At 35.5% G+C, this 20,079-nt stretch overlaps 1 protein-coding gene across 1 annotated transcript; it reads right to left on the bottom strand.

Moving 5' to 3' along the window:
- Positions 1-1,368: 1,368 nt before the first annotated feature.
- On the bottom strand, positions 1,369-20,079 carry egln2 (egl-9 family hypoxia inducible factor 2). Its single transcript, XM_089121412.1, has 5 exons — positions 18,877-20,079; positions 4,206-4,325; positions 3,989-4,125; positions 3,289-3,356; positions 1,369-1,760 (listed from the first exon to the last, which is right to left on the bottom strand). The coding sequence occupies exons 1-5, from the start codon at positions 19,939-19,941 to the stop codon at positions 1,708-1,710; spliced, it is 1,443 nt and encodes a 480-aa protein (XP_088977538.1). The 5' UTR covers positions 19,942-20,079; the 3' UTR covers positions 1,369-1,707.

The following is a 20,079-nucleotide window of genomic DNA, read 5'->3' as shown; positions in this document are numbered from 1 at the left end:
CAAAATGCTTATATCAAATGTCAATCTTTTTAAAAGAAACTAATAAACTTAAATGTATGCATATTAAAAAGCAGGTAAGATTTTTATTTGATTTATTATTATATTTATTTTATAATATTATACATTATTATTGGATTTTATTTAAAGAATCATATTCTCAAAATGCTCAGAATCAGCAATAATCTGTTCATTGTGAAAATTAAATGTATTCAGTTAAAAGTATGGTTAAAATATGGCTAGTTGTGGAAGAAGCAACATTCAGTTAGTTAAAATGTATTTAAATCAGTTGGATTCACTGATGATAAATATGTAAACCTGGTTATTGTTTATTTAAAGACCATTCAGTTTATTTGTACTATTACAGAAATACCGGTTTCATTTACGTATTACTGACAAATATGCATCACATTAAGTTTATTAGTTTATGTTAAAACTGTAATCCAAAAAAGAGGGAATTTTTAATGCATTTTTTTTTTCTTCAATCGTCACAGTTTGGAATGTACAATATATCGGCATTTAATATATCGACATTAGATGTTTACTTGTGCAGCTCATTTTCAGTACGTTTACATTTAATCATATTTGTTGCAACACTTAAACTTCTTTAAAACCACCAAAAAATTGTATAACTGTCTCAAAAATTATCAGATATTGATTAAATATCAAATTTTAATATGATCAATTTATCAGTTATCGTCTAACATAAAATAATATTTAGACGTTTGTTCTCGCTTCTCATTATCGGCCAGAATTTTTATATCGGTACATCCCAAAGTACAATACAGTCCCAGAAAACCATTAGAAATTAAGGTTGGGGCTGTTCACACACGTTCTGGATGTGTTTATCAAAGTTGAATTACATTTAACTTGATGCAGCATCTTACGAAAAGCGGCTCTAGTGGATTTAAATAAAATTAAAAAAACTCAGAGATGTGATGAAACGGCAAAGACGATTAAAAAACAGCGCAGACAAGCCGAAAGAATGCATACTGAAAACTGGGGAACTGCAGCATTCAAATTTGCTGGTTGCAGTGTTTGGTTGCTACCAGATTCGCATAATTATTGCAGCAAAGCCAACTGTGAAAATTGCCACCTTCAGGGGGCGCTGTTCAGCGCTGAGTGAATTCACCCTGAATGTTTCCTAGGGTTCAGGCTCAATCTTAAAGGGATTCTGTCCACTGAAGCATTCATGTATAATATAATTGTTGGGTATTTAATGCCAGTTTTCATGATCTAGCTGAGCACTGGCGTATAAGTCAGATGTCTAGTGTTAAGCTGGATACACATTCACTGAACAAGATATGACAAAGGCCACTGGAAAATCTCACTTCACGCTGGGGTGTATTGTCGTGAAAAGCAAGGGTTGAGTTTAGAGATTGAAAATTGTTTTTTTTAATACAGTAATTACTCAAAATACTAGTAGCTGAAGTTCATTGGTAATGTTTCTGTTAACTTTCCTCGGGATGAGGGAAAACCGGCCATTCCTGCCAGCCCTTCAGTGCCGTGACCATCAAGTTTGAGAAACCGGGGTCGGGGTGTTCATTTAAAAACAGTCCCGTGTTCATCCAATCAAATCAAACTTGTTGTTTGAGGCCACAGAAAGAGCCGTGATTGTTGGGCTTCTTGCGTCTCCTCTTGAAAACGTCCAATCGGGCAGAAGCACGGGCCGCCACACACATGAACAGGACACACTTGAGTGGCTGATATTCAGGTCTTGCTGCTCTGTGTGACGGGCACTTTAACTCCTTTCTGTCCTGCAGCTGTGAAGGACAGAGAGAGACAGAAGGTGAATTAAAATAACAGAGAACTAAAGCAGTTAGTTGTGCTGTGCTGAAAATCCGTTATCTAATTAGGTTTTACCTTTAAATCTCTTATAATGAGATATAAGGGTGTCACGATTTAAATTTTAAATCGAAATCGACTGAAATTAATTCACAATCTCGAATTTCGAAATAAAAAATGGAATCGTCGATGCTGCCGCGCCCCCATGTCATGTCCGGTCGGCGTGCCGTTTTTTTTTTTTTTTTTTTTTTTTTGCCGTGTTGAAAAGCTGTGAGTCTATGGTCAACCTCCTCTAAAAAAAGATAGCATGCAAGAGACCCATCGACAGAACTTGAACCCCCTACTCTTTCATTAAAGTAGCAGGTGTGGAAGTTTTTGGGATTTCCAGTGAGTTATGTGGACAACGTTCGCGTCTCAAAAAAGCCACTGTTTGCAGACATCCTGAGTCTCTTGCATATGGATAGCGGCTTCCTGATGCCCGCAAATTAGTAAAAATCTCCCAGAATCTAGAACGAGTGAGCAATAGCGTGTATGTGAGACAGAAAAAACTGTGCTCCAAACCATATAGTGGTTGCACGGCAGAGAGCGAGAGACCTTGCGTGTTAGCCTCATGAAGCGCATGTTAGACAGAGAGCATCCTGATTGGCCGGTTTCAGCTTAACCCTAAAACCATATTCTGGACAAATGTGGGCAAAATAGTTTTGATTTTTTTTAATACTTCCCTTGATCTGAGCGGTACAAGACTTGGCTACTTTTCCTAAGTTTCCTAAGTGACTCAATTCTACAATGTTAAGTGGGTGAAAAAAAAAAACCCTCCTTAATCTTGAATTTGGGGCAAAAATGGGCACCCATTGAAATGAATGGGAAAAACTGTAATTTAGAGCCTTCTAAAATAAGCCAAAATAAGACACCAGTTGACAGCAAAGTCACTTCATCTTTAGGTTTTAGCTCTAAGAACTTATTGGAATGATATTTTAATGTAGTTAAAAAATAAAAAAAAAACATTAAAATACATATAATTTACATAGAAAATATGGTACTTTTCAAAAATACCCCCAAAATAAAAAATAAAAAAACACCATAAATGAATAGACAAAACTTTATTGAAGACAGTGATATAGCATTTATAATAAATAAAAATTAGGATCACACCTGAGTCCTCTGTGCTCACATAAGTCCACAATTACAGGATTAAGGGCTATAAAGTGAATGGGGGCTACAAAAAAAAATGTAAAAATTGAGAATCGAATCGAACTGTGACCTTACAATGGAACGATTTAATCGAATCGAGTATTTGGAGAATCGTGACACCCCTAATGCTATATAATTGAAAAGAACTGAATAAAAGTATTAATGTCTCTCTATTAATGTCACTTTCACATTGTACCCATTGGTTGTGATTGGTTGGTATGCTCTTTAACATTAGTATCACCGTGAGAAAATGTGTTCCCACCAACCAAAACAGCCTAAGCCACAAGTGTTTCTATTAAAAGATACGACACTCACCCAGTCTGTACTTCTCTTTAGCTTGAGTCCGCTCTTTTGCATCGAAGTACCAGACGGTGATGGCATAGCTGTGGGAAGAGAGAGATCATTACAGCCAGACAATCTGACTAATGTGTATTGATCTGTGAACTCAAGACTGTTTATAAACTGATATTGAGTTTGAGATGTGCAGATTGATGTGGATAACTGTGAGGTCAAAGCACAGAAAGGGTTAAGTCAACACTAGTAGAGCGGCTGTTTTGTTTATTCCTGGCTCTGTTCTACCGGCACGAGCGCACAAACTGAAACGACGGCCGCTTACACTCAGGAAGCACGTACTTCCTGTGCCCCGCCTCGGCCCCCAGCTGCGATGGTGCTTGATACGCACCTACCCTCATCCTGAAATCTAGAATAATGTAAAACGTAAACGCCAATTGTTTTGCTACACCAAAAGTATGGCGTTTAATTTGTTTCATCAAACTCATTTCAAGACAAACCCTCTTCCTGAGGAAGACCAACTGCAGGTGTGGTGTTTATAGAGCAGGATTAAATCAAACCGTAGTGTTTGTAGTGGTGGGAGAACAATGGTGGAGGACGACTACGGGACGGGGTCAGATGAGTGCACTAGCATGCACGTCACAGAAGAGGTGTATTCAAGTCAGTTTACCAGTGTTTATCAGTGTGAGTGTGTGTGTTATAACGGTAAATAGTGTTTCCTCACCGGGTGGCAAAAGCTGGTTTCACCTCATGTGGGTTCCGGCGATCCGACCAGAAAATGAGCAGACGGTCAAAGAGAGGCTCGATGTTGGCAACAACATTACGACCCTCGGGGTAGATCTGCAATAAACCTCCATGAACCTAACAGACAAAAAGCAAATGGGTATGAGAAGACTCTCCTCCTGACTGATCAAGTCACAGTAAGAATAAACACAGCATACCTTCACATCCCAGTCCTTGTTCAGATAGTAGATGCAGGTTATGCAGCGCCCGTCGCCGTTAGGATTGTCCACATGTCGAACATATCCTGTTCCGTTGCCAGGGTAACACGCCACCATGGCCTGGTCGTACAGAAGAGGAGGGATTTAGGAGACATTAGATTTAGGGGTGATAAACTGTTAAATTAGGACATTTTGTGGCATTTTAGGCTCAAGTATTAAAATCCACTGTGGGTGCTCCAATCACAAGCAGACAACACTAAAATCAGAGCGTTTTGAAAAAGCTTTGTGATCTGATCAGAAGGGATATGGCTACACAGTGTAAATGCTAAAAGGAGCGCCTACTCACGTTATTACATGTAATAAATGTATCAAAACAAGGGTTTTCATCTATCTACACTCTTAGAAGAAAAGGTTCTATATAGAACCTTTAAAGGTTCTAAAGCGCTACGTATTTGGAACCCCTAAAATTTTCTATATAAAAATTCAAGATATGGGGGTTAGAAAATGCATATATTTATATCATTTTATGTAGTTAATCAATATACCACGAAGAGTGCCATTTCAGATTTTCTCCTCCAAAAATCAGCATGATTAAAATGTGATATTAAGTTTAATAAGCAATAATTTAATTACAACTACAAAATATTGCAGAATAATGTAATATATGAATGAATGATAGCCTATAAAGAACCTTTGTGCCAAACGGGTTCTTTCTTGTCATTATAGAACCTTTTTTAGCATAAAATGTCATTTGGAGTTGAGTAAAGAACCCTGAACCCTTTCTTCTAAGAGTGTAGGTAAAAGGTAACTGATAAACACCTATATAAATGTATGATTAGTGAATACCTATATGAATATTAACTTCAGGTTTTGAAAGAGACAGTTTTGACAATGACAAGCTATGCTAATGTGTCCTAATGCAGAAACAGCAAAGGACCTGCCTACTCGCATAACACTGTAATAATACTGTAATAGTAAAAAAAGGACTGTAATAATAAAAAAAGGAACATAAATAACAATCATTTTTAATATTGTAACTGTAGTGTTGACTTCTGTAGGTTTTATACAAAAGACATTTGGACTATGACAAGCTAGCTGTTATTCACCATAGCACACATCCATAGCTCTAAGAGATAGATAGATGATAGATAGATAGATAGATAGATAGATAGATAGATAGATAGATAGATAGATAGATAGATAGATAGATAGATAGATAGATAGATAGATAGATAGATAGATAGATAGATAGATAGATAGATAGATAGATAGATAGATAGATAGATAGATAGATAGATAGATAGATAGATAGATAGATAGATAGATAGATAGATAGATAGGGGGTCTCTAAAATGTGATAATTGTTTTTATCTCTTGTCCAGTAATCTCAGTAACAACTGTTCTCGGTGTTGGAATGATGAAGCTCTTCCAAGGCACCTGCCAAAGGTCACACACACACACACTTATAAATAGCACGCACTGTATGGTATACATATACACACAGCCCGCCATTATCACTGCTGTTTATAAGGGTTTCTGACCACAATTCAGGGTGATGAACGACATGCCAACCACTCATAGTAAGGTGAAATAAGATACAAAACCTTTCATAACAGACACTTGACAGCTTAAAATTAACATTTCTATTAGGGTTAATAATGTAACACTCCTTTTTTGTAGCTATTACTTTTAAAAAATAATTTTAAACAATCATTAAAACAAACAAATGTAAAAACAAAAAATAAATATTGGAGCTGTAGGTTCATGGTCATGCTTGTGATTACATGTACCAAGATTCATCTCAATACGCTAAAGTGTTGCAGAGGTATAACCTCGAATCAATTTGGGTGTGCTCTTCATCAAATCTGTTTCTGCGTTATTCGAGAATAGCTGAGTTTATGAAAAGGCTTTCAAAAGTTTTTGCCATCACTGATTTGAGCCAATTTTGGTGAAATCGGATGAAAACTCTAGTTTGCTAAGTAGTTTTTTGGAAAATTCAAAGTGGAAGAACATTTTCAGGCTCCATCGTCTTGAGCAAATAAATCAGAGGGACATAAATTTAGTTTTTTTAGCTATATGGTTTAAAAGTTTGTAGCATAAACGTAGTGCAACTTCAGACAGTTGGTTGCGCAAGCTAGGGATTGAATTATAGACTCCAAAAATGATGTGGTTAATGATGAGATTGTGCTCTATTTGCTTGCCAAAATTCATAATTTTCCCACAAGCAGTTCTATGGGCTGCCATGGGTTACAATAGGCTTTGTATTGTACAAACAGATACAATAGGTTCCTTCACACCTTCGGTGCTTGGCCTCTAATTGAGCAACACGACTGTTTTCAATATTAATAATATAGTAGTATAAAATTATACATTAATTGAATAGTAGTGCATCACATTTTGCACAGAAATATGAAACAGCACAACTGTTTTCAACATGGATGATAATTAAAAAAATGTCTCTTGAGCAGCAAATCAGCATATTAGAATGATTTCCGAAAGGTCATGTGAATCTGAAGACTGGAGTAATGATGCTGAAAATTCAGCTTTGCATCACAGGAATATATTACACATTAAACGGCTATTTTAAATTGTAATAATATTTCCCAATATTACTGTTTTCTATGTTTTTGATCAAACGACACATTGAGAATAACATGAGAATAATAACAAAATCTCCCCAACCCAAACTTTTGAATGGTAGTGTATATAAATAAGATTATAATGAGATTATACAAATATATATTTTGAAAGAGTGTAGTTTAGTCCACATGCTTTGACATGTTGAGGTGCAGCACTCATACGGGCAACGGCAGTTCAAAATTTGGCTCGCCAATCACTTCCCATCCCATCCTCTTTCGACTGTCATGCCTGATAAAAAGGCCAAACAAACCACCGACAGCATCTGGCTTGCCTTCTGCAAAGCTCAGTTTTGGCACACTGTGGATGATCCGAGGCATTCCTGGGCCTGGATGATGATGGGGGAGATGCTAGCGGGTCGGAGTCATCAGGGTGCACTGTTAGCTGCAGGCCCTATGATATGGTCAGCACTTTATCAAGCCCCAGAGAGAAACCTCCCCTGACCCTTATCACTGCATCACAGTGTAGCAGTAAACACAGCGTGTGTCACATGGGTTAAACAGGAGCATGAGGGTGGGCGGCAGAAGGGGCTTGTTCAGCCCACCTTCTTTCACAGCCAGCATGCGCTACATCAATAGGTTTGTTTGACGATCCACGATAATAATTATGTACTTTACTTAAAGGGATAGTTCACCCAAAATGGTCATTCTGTCAGTGTTTACTTAACCTCATGTATGACTTTCTTTTTTCTGCAGAATACAAAATAAGATCGTTTGAAGAATGTTGGTAACCAAAGTTAGTTTTGGTGACCATTTTATGGAGTGTTGACAAATAAACACTGAGGCATTTCTGAGACTTAGACAAAAAAAAAATTATGTTCCACAGAAAAAAAGAAAGTCAAACAGTTAGGGAACGATATGAGTAAATGATGACTTTTTGGGTCATCATTTGCACTAGTCAATTTACTGGTATTCGCGCCATTATTTACCAACCAAAAAAAGCACGTCGTAAACCAGATGCTACCTGGTAGATTGCGTTGGTCTTTATGGAAATGACTTTCCATTCCCATCAGTGCTGTTTTAGAATTGTATTCTCATGCTAATTTGCCTTGTTTAGTAAATCTGCCCCATAGGCTCCAATAATTTTTTGAAGTATTTTTTTTTCTACACTCTTAGAAAAAACGGTTCATTGGGTTCTATATAGCATAGGGTTCTTTACTCAACTCCAAAGAACCTTTTATGCTAAAAAAAAGGTTCTATAATGACAAGAAAGTACCATTTTGTCATAAAGGTTCTTTATAGGCTATTATTCATTCAAATATTTCGTTATTCTGCAACATTTTGTAGTTTTAATTAAATAATTTTTTTTATTGAACTGTTTTAGTAACTTAATATCACATTTTAATCATGCTGATTTTTGGAGGAGAAAAAACTGGCACTCTTCGTGTGATATTGATAAAATTATATATATAAAAATATATATTTATTTTCTAACCCCAATAATATGAATTATTTAACCCGGAAAGGACAAAACAAATGATAATGAATGAACCAAAAAGGTTCCATATAGAACCTTTTTCCTGGTTACAAATAACCATTAAGGGTTCTTATTACTGAACCCTTAAAAAGGGTTCTGTATAGAACCTTTTAGTGGTTCCAAATACGTAGCGCTGATAGAACCTTTTAAGGTTCTATATAGAACCTTTTCTTCTAAGAGTGTATTTTGGCCAGTAATTTTGATTTTTACTTGCATTGATAAAAAAAAACCCACTGGCCCCACAAAAATAAATGACATTTTAAGTTTTTAACATATTTTATGTTACAGAGATAGATGACTACACTGACTATAATGCATTAGACAAAAAGGTGTATGTGTGGAATCTTTTCAAGAATGTGCAACATTTTCCTAAAACAGCACAGAAGTTTAAAATAAAATCATACTTTTGCCATGTTGATTAGAAGACTTATCATCAGTTTACACATAGTTTGTAAATTTGATGACCACAGATATCAGTCTAGAGCTGCTTTGACAAGATTATAACTTGGCTTCTCTCATACCTGAGGCATGACCACCACTGGCAGACCGAAGGGTTCACAGAAAGCCAACTATGACACCCAAATTAAAAAGACACTGTGCAGAGCAGAGAAATAATCAAATTATCCAATTAGGAGGAACAGCTAAATGCCCCAAAACACAACGTGCTCTCATCAGTGCCAGCCAACATTCAAACACACAACACAATTATCTGTCTCCCAACTTATTTAGCATTACGATGTCGGATTCATTCTAGTCAAATGATTGATTCTGATGGTTCATGTAAATAAATTGTTTCACAATTCGCATAAGCCAATGCAATGCAAAAGAAAACAAACACATACAGTGTTACACAAGTTCTTGCTAATTCCCACAAGAGACTAGGGTCAAGTTTAAAGGCAAGACAACCTAAAACAAAAAAATATCAAATTAACTGATGTCATGATGTCGTATTGTATGAGCTATTTGATATTCTTTGGTTGTTTTATGATAAACAGGCAACGGTTCCTTTAAAACAATATTGTTTTGATCATGTAAAGTTCTTTCATGCCTTGATAGTCAGGTACTGTAGATGTTGAGCACAGAGGGTGCTGAGATAAAAGAGTGTAAACCTGATGATGAGAGGCTGGAGGAGAAGTAGGACATGGGGGTTAGATAAGAACACACACACACCAAGACATCAAGACTACAACAAATTCAGAATACAAACTAGAAGAAATTAAAATGGATTTTGACTTGGAACTTATTGACCATGTTTCCATGCACATCATCACCCAATTCAGGTTCATTTTCTAATTAAAAAAAGCGATTGAATGTGTCAATGTAATTGGCATATTCTCGATAAACTAGTGCCAAATTTAGACTGAAAATGTGACCGAGACAGAAGCGCTTCTGAGCTGGCATTTGGATGTCTTTACACAGACTGTCTAATGTTGCTCAGAGGTGAAATAAATGCATTTACACAGCAATTTCAACTGTATAATTGATGGCTGAGGTGGGTCATCATTTGGTCTGTCTTTTAGCATTATGTCTTTTCACAGATTTTTTGAGCGGACACAATTCTCATGCCATTTTATGCCATACATTTTTTGTTTTGTAACTCTAAAATTGCACAATGTAGGTTCTGAAGAAGAAAAATTTATGAGGCACATCAAATTAATTAATGAGGCACATGACTAATGCCAAAGTATTGATAGGTAATATGTCATTTCGGTAACGGTTATGGTTGGTTTTTTTCAGCTTTTTTCTTCAAAACGTTGCCTTTTTTATGAGACTTGTCCATACTCAATTAATTTTGATAGTGGAAAAATGCATGAAGCTAAAACAAAACGTGTTTGTTTTGAAAGCAGATGCTTAGCTCTTTTTTTGTGATACATTGCATATTCAGATATTCATACAACAAAATACATTACATTTTTGTGAAAATGATCAAAATGCTGGAGGGGAACGAGTTAATGAACACTATTATTTAACACTATTAAGGAATTAATACGTGATGACACATTTAATGAATAGTGATTCCTTAATTTATTAATCTGATGATACAAAATCTAAAAAGACTTTATTAGTTGCTGATGTGGTAATCATTAATGAATGGTTTAGTTCTGCATGAGTCATATATTAACTTTGTGCATTAGTTAAGCATGAATTAATGCAAGTTATGGCTTGCATCTATCTATCTATCTATCTATCTATCTATCTATCTATCTATCTATCTATCTATCTATCTATCTATCTATCTATCTATCTATCTATCTATCTATCTATCTATCTATCTATCTATCTATCTATCTATCTATCTATCTATCTATCTATCTATCTATCAGTTTTTCATTTGCTGTGGCATCTTTGCCTCAAGCTCCCCATAATGTCTGACCCTGACCTTATGTCAGTCAGTACCTATAAAATGGATGAATGCAAAAGAGGCAATACTCTGTGCTGGTGATATTGTGTTTGTCTGGTACGGGCATGCACTACTGTCTCCGGGAGGGGCACGAGAGATGCCATGTGGCTGGAACACGCTGTTCCCTCTGCTTTATACTCTGCCACGTCGTCCCGAGATCGAATGGTTTCTATGCGTGCAAGAATGAAACCAACGCCGTTCCCTGAAAGCACTGGTTTAGAGAGAAAGAAAGCTGGGCATGGACACCCACACTCACTCTCTCGCAGTCTTAACATGCTACGTGTCTTGTTTCCAGGGCAACAGCGAGAGAAATATTTTGGCCAACTAAAACGTAAAGGGTCTGATAAGGCTCGGGAGAGGAGACGGAGAGGAAAAAATGACTAATGGGAGGGTTGATTAAGGACAATCAGAGCACTGGAGAGAAGACGAGGGAGTTGTGTGTCCGCTGAGGAATAGAGACGTGAGACAAGACTCATTCTAAAGCAATGGGAATTGCTGCAACTTTTTTTTTAAACTGGCTTTATCACTTTAAATTTACATAACCTTGCTGTAACTGGATTTACGTATTTCTAATAAAATCCTAATAGTGCTCACAGTACAAAATTACCTAAATATTAGGGCTGCGACAACTAATTAATAATGATAATGAACATACTAAACAATGAATGTCAGTATTGAGTGCATTCAAATAAAGAGCAACACGCTGATAACCATCAGCTAATAATAAACACACCATAATACAAGTAATCTGTGTTTACATTCAGAATTTATCCGGTTTTGATGTCAAAACCTAAACAAACATGTACCCACTGAATTGGCCACAAGAATTAAGACTTTATTCATGGTTTTGGTGTGAAAGCTACTGTTTGTTTGACATTTACATAATTAAAAAACACTGTTTAAGGCATTTTCATGACCTTAAACATGGTGTTATTGTGTATAAACACTGTAAGATTGTAAACACGTTCATTCATTTTAATACAATTTATTTATATATAGCGCCTTTCAAGAACCCAATGACACCATACATTATGTTGAGAGATACAGATATACAGTCAGGATACTACAAGATGAACAGGTAGACAGACAGTAATCATAAAACATATGAAACAATAACCCAAGTAAGCATCGATCTAAATTGAAAGTAGATAATAATAAATTAGTTTTTAGATCAGTTAATTGATTAGTCAGGTATGTACTAGGGGTGTACAGTTGTAATATTTATATATTAAACATTACTTTCACAAAATTTACACTGCATTTTTACATATTTTGATTTGTGGAGTAACATGATTTTGATAAATGATGGAAGTTAGTTTCCACTACCGTTCAAAGGTTTGGGGTCAGGAAGATATTTTCCCCAAGAAATTAATATATTTTTATTTAGCAAGGACACATTAATATGTTCAGAAGTGACAGTAAAAACATGTATGAATAAGCATCACGATTACCACAAACATATTAAGCATCACAACTGTTTTCTGCATTGAAAATAATAATAATAGTTTCTTGAGCAGCGAATTGGCATATTAGAATGATTTCTGAAGGATCATGTGACTCTGAAGACAGGAGTAATCATGAAAATTCAGTTTTGCCGTCAGAAATTAATTGCATTTTAAAATATAAAAGAAATTGTAATATTTCACAGAACTGTTACTGTTTCTACACTATTTTTATCAAATAAATGCAGCCTTAGTGAGCATAAGTGACTAAGTTTTTTCCCCACCACTTTATTTTATCTAATTGAAAGATTAATCAATTGAAACCTTAAACAGACCTCAAACGTTGCTAAAATATTTCTATAAATGCCTATTTCACAAATCATTGCACACTGAAACATAATTTGAAGGATAGCATTGAACAAGTTGAACCAACAAACAAATAAAAGATGAACCGATTATCAGAAGTTGCAGCACCTCTAAATCTCAAGCCTCAAACGTTCTTGCAAGATGTTTTCATGACCCACTTTCAAAACGCCGCAGTGCTCGCGTTCCCATTCTACGAGATTTATCCTTCAGACGTAAACATATGACTGAACACATGTGTGAAGTCGCATATCAACATTGGCTTCTCAAACGGCAATCTTTCACTGGCGTTTACGACATAATGTACATATGAGCCGCAATGAGAGGAAAAGGCTTAAAAAAAGCCGCAATGAGAGGAAAAGGCTCAAGGCTAATCCAGTGTTCCCCTCGCCACAGATTAAAAAATATTCCCTGCAGATTAAGGATGGCATGAGGACAGTGACTGAGGTCTGACCGATCATCTGACCCACTGAACAGAAGCCTCTCCTCACTCAATCACACGGCAGTAAAGACATGCTGACACTGTCCTGTCCTGAGATTCACTTAAAGGTCATCCAGATCAGGTTTCTAACCACAACAGCAATGGACAGGCTGTGCTTACAATAAGAATGTACACATGGTCCTGAGCTGTAGTCTGAGGCAGCAAGAAAACCACTGTGCATTCAGAGACTCAATAAGACCTCATTCTTAATAATAAGCTCAATTATTTGAGAAAGTTCAGCGAGAATGGAGAATATACACTACTGGACAAAAGTGTGGAATACATATGCTTATGCTCAGTGTTTCTGTTTTCTATTTCATTCTATTTTAAAATGTTAAAACTTGTGTGGAAAAGCTGAATTTTCAGCATCATTCCTCCAGTCTTCAGTGTCACATGATCCTTCAGATATCATTCTAGTATTATGAGTTGCTGCTTAATTGCAATCAGTTATTATTGGAGCTCAATTATTAATAATGTTTCTTATTATTATCATCAGTGTTGGAAACAAGGTTTAATTAATTAATTAATTAATTATTGCTGTTTAATTATGTGGAAGCTGTGACTTTTAAGATCTGATTGGAATAGAATTGAATTTCTATTCAGATTTGAAATTGAACAAAGGTCAAAAGAACAGCATTTCTGTTTTCTGTTTTGTATCATTTTTTCAGGATTTGATTGGACTAGAATTGAATTTCTATTCAGATTTGAAATTGAATAGAAAGGTCAAAAGAACAGCATTTCTGTTTTCTCTTTTGTATCATCTTTTCAGGATTTGATTGAAATAGAATTTAAATTCTATTCAGATTTGGAATTGAATAGAAAGGTCAAAAGAACAGCATTTCTGTTTTCTCTTTTGTATCATCTTTTCAGGATTTGATTGGAATTGAATTTCTATTCAGATTTGAAATTGAATAGAAAGGTCAAAAGAACAGCATTTCTGTTTTCTCTTTTGTATATTTTTTTTCAGGATTTGATTGGAATAGAATTGAATTTCTATTCAGATTTGAAATTGAATAGAAATGTCAAAAGAACAGCATTTCTGTTTTCTCTTTTGTATCATCTTTTCAGGATTTGATTGAAATAGAATTTAAATTCTATTCAGATTTGGAATTGAATAGAAAGGTCAAAAGAACAGCATTTCTGTTTTCTCTTTTGTATCATCTTTTCAGGATTTGATTGGAATTGAATTTCTATTCAGATTTGAAATTAAACAAAGGTCAAAAGAACAGCATTTCTGTTTTCTCTTTTGTATCATTTTTCAGGATTTTATTGGACTAGAATAGAATTGAATTTCTATTCAGATTTGAAATTGAATAGAAAGGTCAAAAGAACAGCATTTCTGTTTTCTCTTTTGTATTTTTTTTTCAGGATTTGATTGGAATAGAATTGAATTTCTATTCAGATTTGAAATTGAATAGAAAGGTCAAAAGAACAGCATTTCTGTTTTCTCTTTTGTATCATCTTTTCAGGATTTGATTGAAATAGAATTTAAATTCTATTCAGATTTAATTGAATAGAAAGGTCAAAAGAACAGCATTTCTGTTTTCTCTTTTGTATCATCTTTTCAGGATTTGATTGGAATTGAATTTCTATTCAGATTTGAAATTGAACAAAGGTCAAAAGAACAGCATTTCTGTTTTCTCTTTTGTATCATTTTTCAGGATTTGATTGGAATTGAATAGAATTGATTTTCTATTCAGATTTGAAATTGAATAGAAAGGTCAAAAGAACAGCATTTCTGTTTTCTCTTTTGTATCATCTTTTCAGGATTTGATTGAAATAGAATTTAATTTCTATTCAGATTTGGAATTGAATAGAAAGGTCAAAAGAACAGCATTTCTGTTTTCTCTTTTGTATCATCTTTTCAGGATTTGATTGGAATTGAATTTCTATTCAGATTTGAAATTAAACAAAGGTCAAAAGAACAGCATTTCTGTTTTCTCTTTTGTATCATTTTTCAGGATTTTATTGGACTAGAATAGAATTGAATTTCTATTCAGATTTGAAATTGAATAGAAAGGTCAAAAGAACAGCATTTCTGTTTTCTCTTTTGTATCATCTTTTCAGGATTTGATTGAAATAGAATTTAAATTCTATTCAGATTTGGAATTGAATAGAAAGGTCAAAAGAACAGCATTTCTGTTTTCTCTTTTGTATCATCTTTTCAGGATTTGTTTGGAATTGAATTTCTATTCAGATTTGAAATTGAACAAAGGTCAAAAGAACAGCATTTCTGTTTTCTCTTTTGTATCATTTTTCAGGATTTGATTGGAATTGAATAGAATTGATTTTCTATTCAGATTTGAAATTGAATAGAAAGGTCAAAAGAACAGCATTTCTGTTTTCTCTTTTGTATCATCTTTTCAGGATTTGATTGAAATAGAATTTAATTTCTATTCAGATTTGGAATTGAATAGAAAGGTCAAAAGAACAGCATTTCTGTTTTCTCTTTTGTATCATCTTTTCAGGATTTGATTGGAATTGAATTTCTATTCAAATTTGAAATTAAACAAAGGTCAAAAGAACAGCATTTCTGTTTTCTCTTTTGTATCATTTTTCAGGATTTGATTGGACTAGAATAGAATTGAATTTCTATTCAGATTTGAAATTGAATAGAAAGGTCAAAAGAACAGCATTTCTGTTTTCTCTTTTGTATATTTTTTTCAGGATTTGATTGGAATAGAATTGAATTTCTATTCAGATTTAAAATTGAATAGAAAGGTCAAAAGAACAGCATTTCTGTTTTTTCTTTTGTATCATCTTTTCAGGATTTGATTGAAATAGAATTGAATTTCTATTCAGATTTGAAATTGAATAAAAAGGTCAAAAGAACAGCATTTCAGTTTTCTCTTTTGTATCATTTTTCAGGATTTGATTGGAATTGAATAGAATTGATTTTCTATTCAGATTTGAAAATGAATAGAAAGGTCAAAAGAACAGCATTTCTGTTTTCTCTTTTGTATCATCTTTTCAGGATTTGATTGAAATAGAATTTAATTTCTATTCAGATTTGGAATTGAATAGAAAGGCCAAAAGAACAGCATTTCTGTTTTCTCTTTTGTATCATTTTTCAGGATTTGATTGGACTAGAATAGAATTGAATTTCTATTCAGATTTGAAATTGAATAGAAAGGTCAAAAGAACAGCATTTCTGTTTTCTCTTTTGTATATTTTTTTCAGGATTTGATTGGAATAGAATTGAATTTCTATTCAGATTTGAAATTGAATAGAAAGGTCAAAAGAACAGCATTTCTGTTTTTTCTTTTGTATCATCTTTTCAGGATTTGATTGAAATAGAATTGAATTTCTATTCAGATTTGAAATTGAATAAAAAGGTCAAAAGAACAGCATTTCAGTTTTCTCTTTTGTATCAATGTTTCAGGATTTGATGGGAATAGAATTTAATTCAGATTTGAAATTGAATAGAAAGGTCAAAAGTACAGCATGACTGGAGTAAGTAATGATGATGAAAATTTAGCTTTATCATCACAGGAATAAATTACATCTGAAATTAAATAGACAACAGCTCTTTTAAATTGCAATAATATTTCACAATATTACCATATAATTGTACTGTGTTTGATCCAATAAAAGCAGTCTTGTTGATAAGAGACTTATTTTTAAAACGGGAGTGTACATGTTTTCTTTGTGTGGAAAATGCCACAGCAGGAACATCTCATACTATTGGACTCTGGTTTGACCTGGCAAGCTCAAATAACCAAACTTGCGTCATATGGGTAGTTTTCCTCTGAAGTGTTGACAGGACTGATGCGGCACCCTGCGTGCAAACGGGTCAATGTTTAATCACACACTAACTGAGCAATGCCATTATTCCTTACATGTCTGTAATACCGGAAAAATCATATTTTTTTCTCATTCCAACACAGCAATAAATTGAACAATCATTTTCAGATCCAGGGTCTTTGTAAATACGTAATTGTGTCTGATAAGCTCTGATACTGTCTCACGCACACAATGAACACAGTGTGTACAAGCACTGCACCTAAATGGTGACAGTAAGAATATGTTGTTTGTTTATGGGCTGGAGATAGAGACTGACAGAGGAGTCTTCAAAGCCAGAGAAACACTGATCTGGGGTCTGATAAAACGCCATTTCTCAGGCTGCCAGTTGAGAACAGTGGGACAGTGAGAAACACAACAGACAGTAAATATCTTGTTTGATACACCCAGCCACAACTTCCTGAATGCAGGTTTACATTGCTGGTGACAGTGCTTGGCAGTTTGGACCTTGAAGCTATTGCCTGTAATGATACTGGTGGTATATACTGAAAAAGGCGAGATGTGGACTATATTTCAGTAACTATAAAGGCAAAGCGGAATTTCAATTAAATTTCATCCATCAAAAAAGGTTCATTGTCAATAGTGTTGTGGTGCACTAAGATCCGTTCACACAGAAGTCTCATTCATATCAAACTGTGAGCAAACTCAACGGTTTGATCATATTCTGTTGGTCAATGTGGCGAATTAGTGTGAATAACGGATACAAAATGTGTGAGGGGAACTTGCTCGAAATTTCAGATCGTATGGATTCCTGTTGAAATGGCTGGTTTTTGTTCATGACTGAACCTTAAGGTTTTGAATGAATTCAAATTAAATTTATTTATATCACAATACACATTTCAGTTTTACAGAAAACCATGATGTTAATGTTTTTGGTGCTGTCAAATCGATTAATCGCATAATTCGCATAAAAGTAACATAAAAGTTTGTAAATACAGAATATTACACACACACATACATAAACAAAAAAATGAAGGCGGCAAATTTATTTTTACTAAGTACAAACAACTTGATTGTTTAAGTCATTTCAACTTAAATTACATTAAACTGACTTTAAAATGAGTTGAAAATTGTTTACTTACTTGTTGTCAACTTATTGATCATCATTTTTTTTTTTTTTTTTACATATAATATGCAATTATGATTAATCGATTTGACAGCACTAGTTTTAATATCTTTATGCCTTAGTTGAGAGCAGGCCAAACATATTGTTTACATTTTTAGATGATACAAGCAGTTAGCAGTTGAGTCAAAAACATTTTGTTGGGTAAATCTGTGAGATGGGTTAAAATAAAACAACAATGCTCAAGTAAATGTTGCTAACAAGGATGTTTTTAGGTCTTTTAAATTATGGAGTATGTAAGATCGGGGCAAGTTGTCACATGCTATTGCTGAAAAGCTTGGTTTATGGCAACTTACTTACAAATATTTAGTAAATAAACAAATCTTATTTTCATGTGCAATAATGATCATTGAAATGTTAAACTGCTTTTACAGCCAAGACTTTAAGGTTTGTGCTGCCTATACAGATTTTGACATTCAAGAATTTCACTGGTTACCTAACAGGTCCAGACAAACAGACCCAAAAATGAAAATTCTGCCATCATTTCCTCAACCTGGTGTAATTCCAGACCTGTATGACTTTCTTTATTCTGCTGAAGACATATTTTTCGGAATAGTTTGAAGAACCAAACCATTTTGGTTACTACTGACTTTAAAAAAAAAAAAAACGTATTTTATGTTCCACAAAACACAAAAAAAGGGATTTCCATAGCAATGTAATACAAAAAAACAAAACACATTTTGAGTTCCCCAAAGAATGTTTCTGTTAACAGTTCTGAAAATAACTATGTTTTCTTAGTGGGAAGAATATTTCAATAATCTGAATAACCCTTTTCCACTGCAAAGAATCTTTCGTGCAATGGAAAGGTTCGATGTATATTATAAGTTATTCATGGAACCATTCCAATAAGGAGGAACCTCGATTTCATAAGTCATTCAGTTTTGGAAACGACATGAGGGTGAGTAGATGCAAACATAATTTTCATTTTTAAGTGTGCGAGCACTCACCTTTGTGCGGCCATTGATGACATAATCTCCCAGCTGCCCACTGGCCGCACTGCGCATGATGGCATCATCGATGTGAGCCATGAGGACTCCTATGTTCTCGCAGCCCGGCTCGTTGCCCTCGACCCAGGCGATCTGGTCACCACGGATGTTCTTAGAGGGGATGCTCTTTTGGCTGACTAACTGGCCGCCTCTGAACTTTCCGCTGTGATTTAGTGTCTCCACTTCCTCTAGAACCCTACCGCCCAGTCGATCGCTCAGGAAGGCATCTTTGACGCAAATGCCGTAATACTTCATACAGGGAACTATGTACTGCTGAGCCATGTGCTCTGGGGACCAGCCTGCACTGGGGGCCACCACAGGTGGCACCAATCGAAACTCAGCCTGCCCCGAGGCCGCATGGTTCATTACAGCTTTGTGCCCATTGTGGTGGACCCAACTGGGGGATGACAGGGAGCTGTTGTTGTGTTGGTGATTGGCTGCAAGGGGCGCAACAGCCTGTGTGCTTTTACTTGAGTCTGTTCTAAGGCCCATTTCAAACCTCCTCCTTTTGCATTCAAGTGAAGGAGAGTCCGGTACATTGGGCGTTTCCGAGGACCCCATTCCGGTACAACCACTATGGGCCCCGAAGTCTCTGTTTTCCTCATCTTTTCTCCTCTGGTGCTGGAGTTGTCTGAATCGCACATCTCCACAAGGTCTTTTTGAAGTCCTGTCCCCGTGAGAAGCGAGGCCCCCATGGGGGGTCTCCACCAGTCCATTCAGATGCAAACACCCGCTTTGCTTGGGCGTAGGGACATCATGATAACTTCCTTCAGCTCTAGGTAAAGGGGACACCGCTCCTCCACCATTATACAAAGGCAACCCACTCTTCAACTCCTTCAAAAGCGTGACCCCGGATCCAGATCTAGACGCATGTCCAGCCAGTAGTTCCTCCGCAGTGGTCGCGTTCAGACCCATTATATTTACAGAGCGAGACTCACAACAGCCATTCGCGACTCTCTCTTGCAGTGAATTGATACTCTCGCGCCCGTGTGCATTTAAAAGGGCCGTGTTTTCCAGTCTCTCCATGTCATGACGTCTACTCCTGGATGCTCACGTAGCTCACGTCCAATCCTCATTTTCTGCAGAATCGGCTCTGCTCATGCCTGCCAAGCGGCGCTGTTTTAAACTTCCTACAGTTCAACACGAACACGACGCTTTTCTTTG

This window comes from Pimephales promelas, chromosome 16 (assembly GCF_988280905.1).
Source record: "Pimephales promelas chromosome 16, fPimPro1.hap1.1, whole genome shotgun sequence".
In the NCBI taxonomy this organism is placed as follows: Eukaryota; Metazoa; Chordata; class Actinopteri; order Cypriniformes; family Leuciscidae; genus Pimephales; species Pimephales promelas.
This window is presented reverse-complemented; position numbering and strand designations above follow the sequence as displayed.

What these genes read in the sequence shown, in the direction of transcription:
- egln2 (XM_089121412.1), bottom strand. Translation starts at nt 19,941, where the DNA reads ATGGAGAGACTGGAAAACACGGCCCTTTTAAATGCACACGGGCGCGAG. An exon ending in TCATCAATGGCCGCACAAAG is followed by an intron (nt 4,326 to 18,876) that starts GTGAGTGCTCGC and finishes CTGTACGACCAG; the next exon opens with GCCATGGTGGCGTGTTACCC. An exon ending in AAACCAGCTTTTGCCACCCG is followed by an intron (nt 3,357 to 3,988) that starts GTGAGGAAACAC and finishes CTCTTCCCACAG; the next exon opens with CTATGCCATCACCGTCTGGT.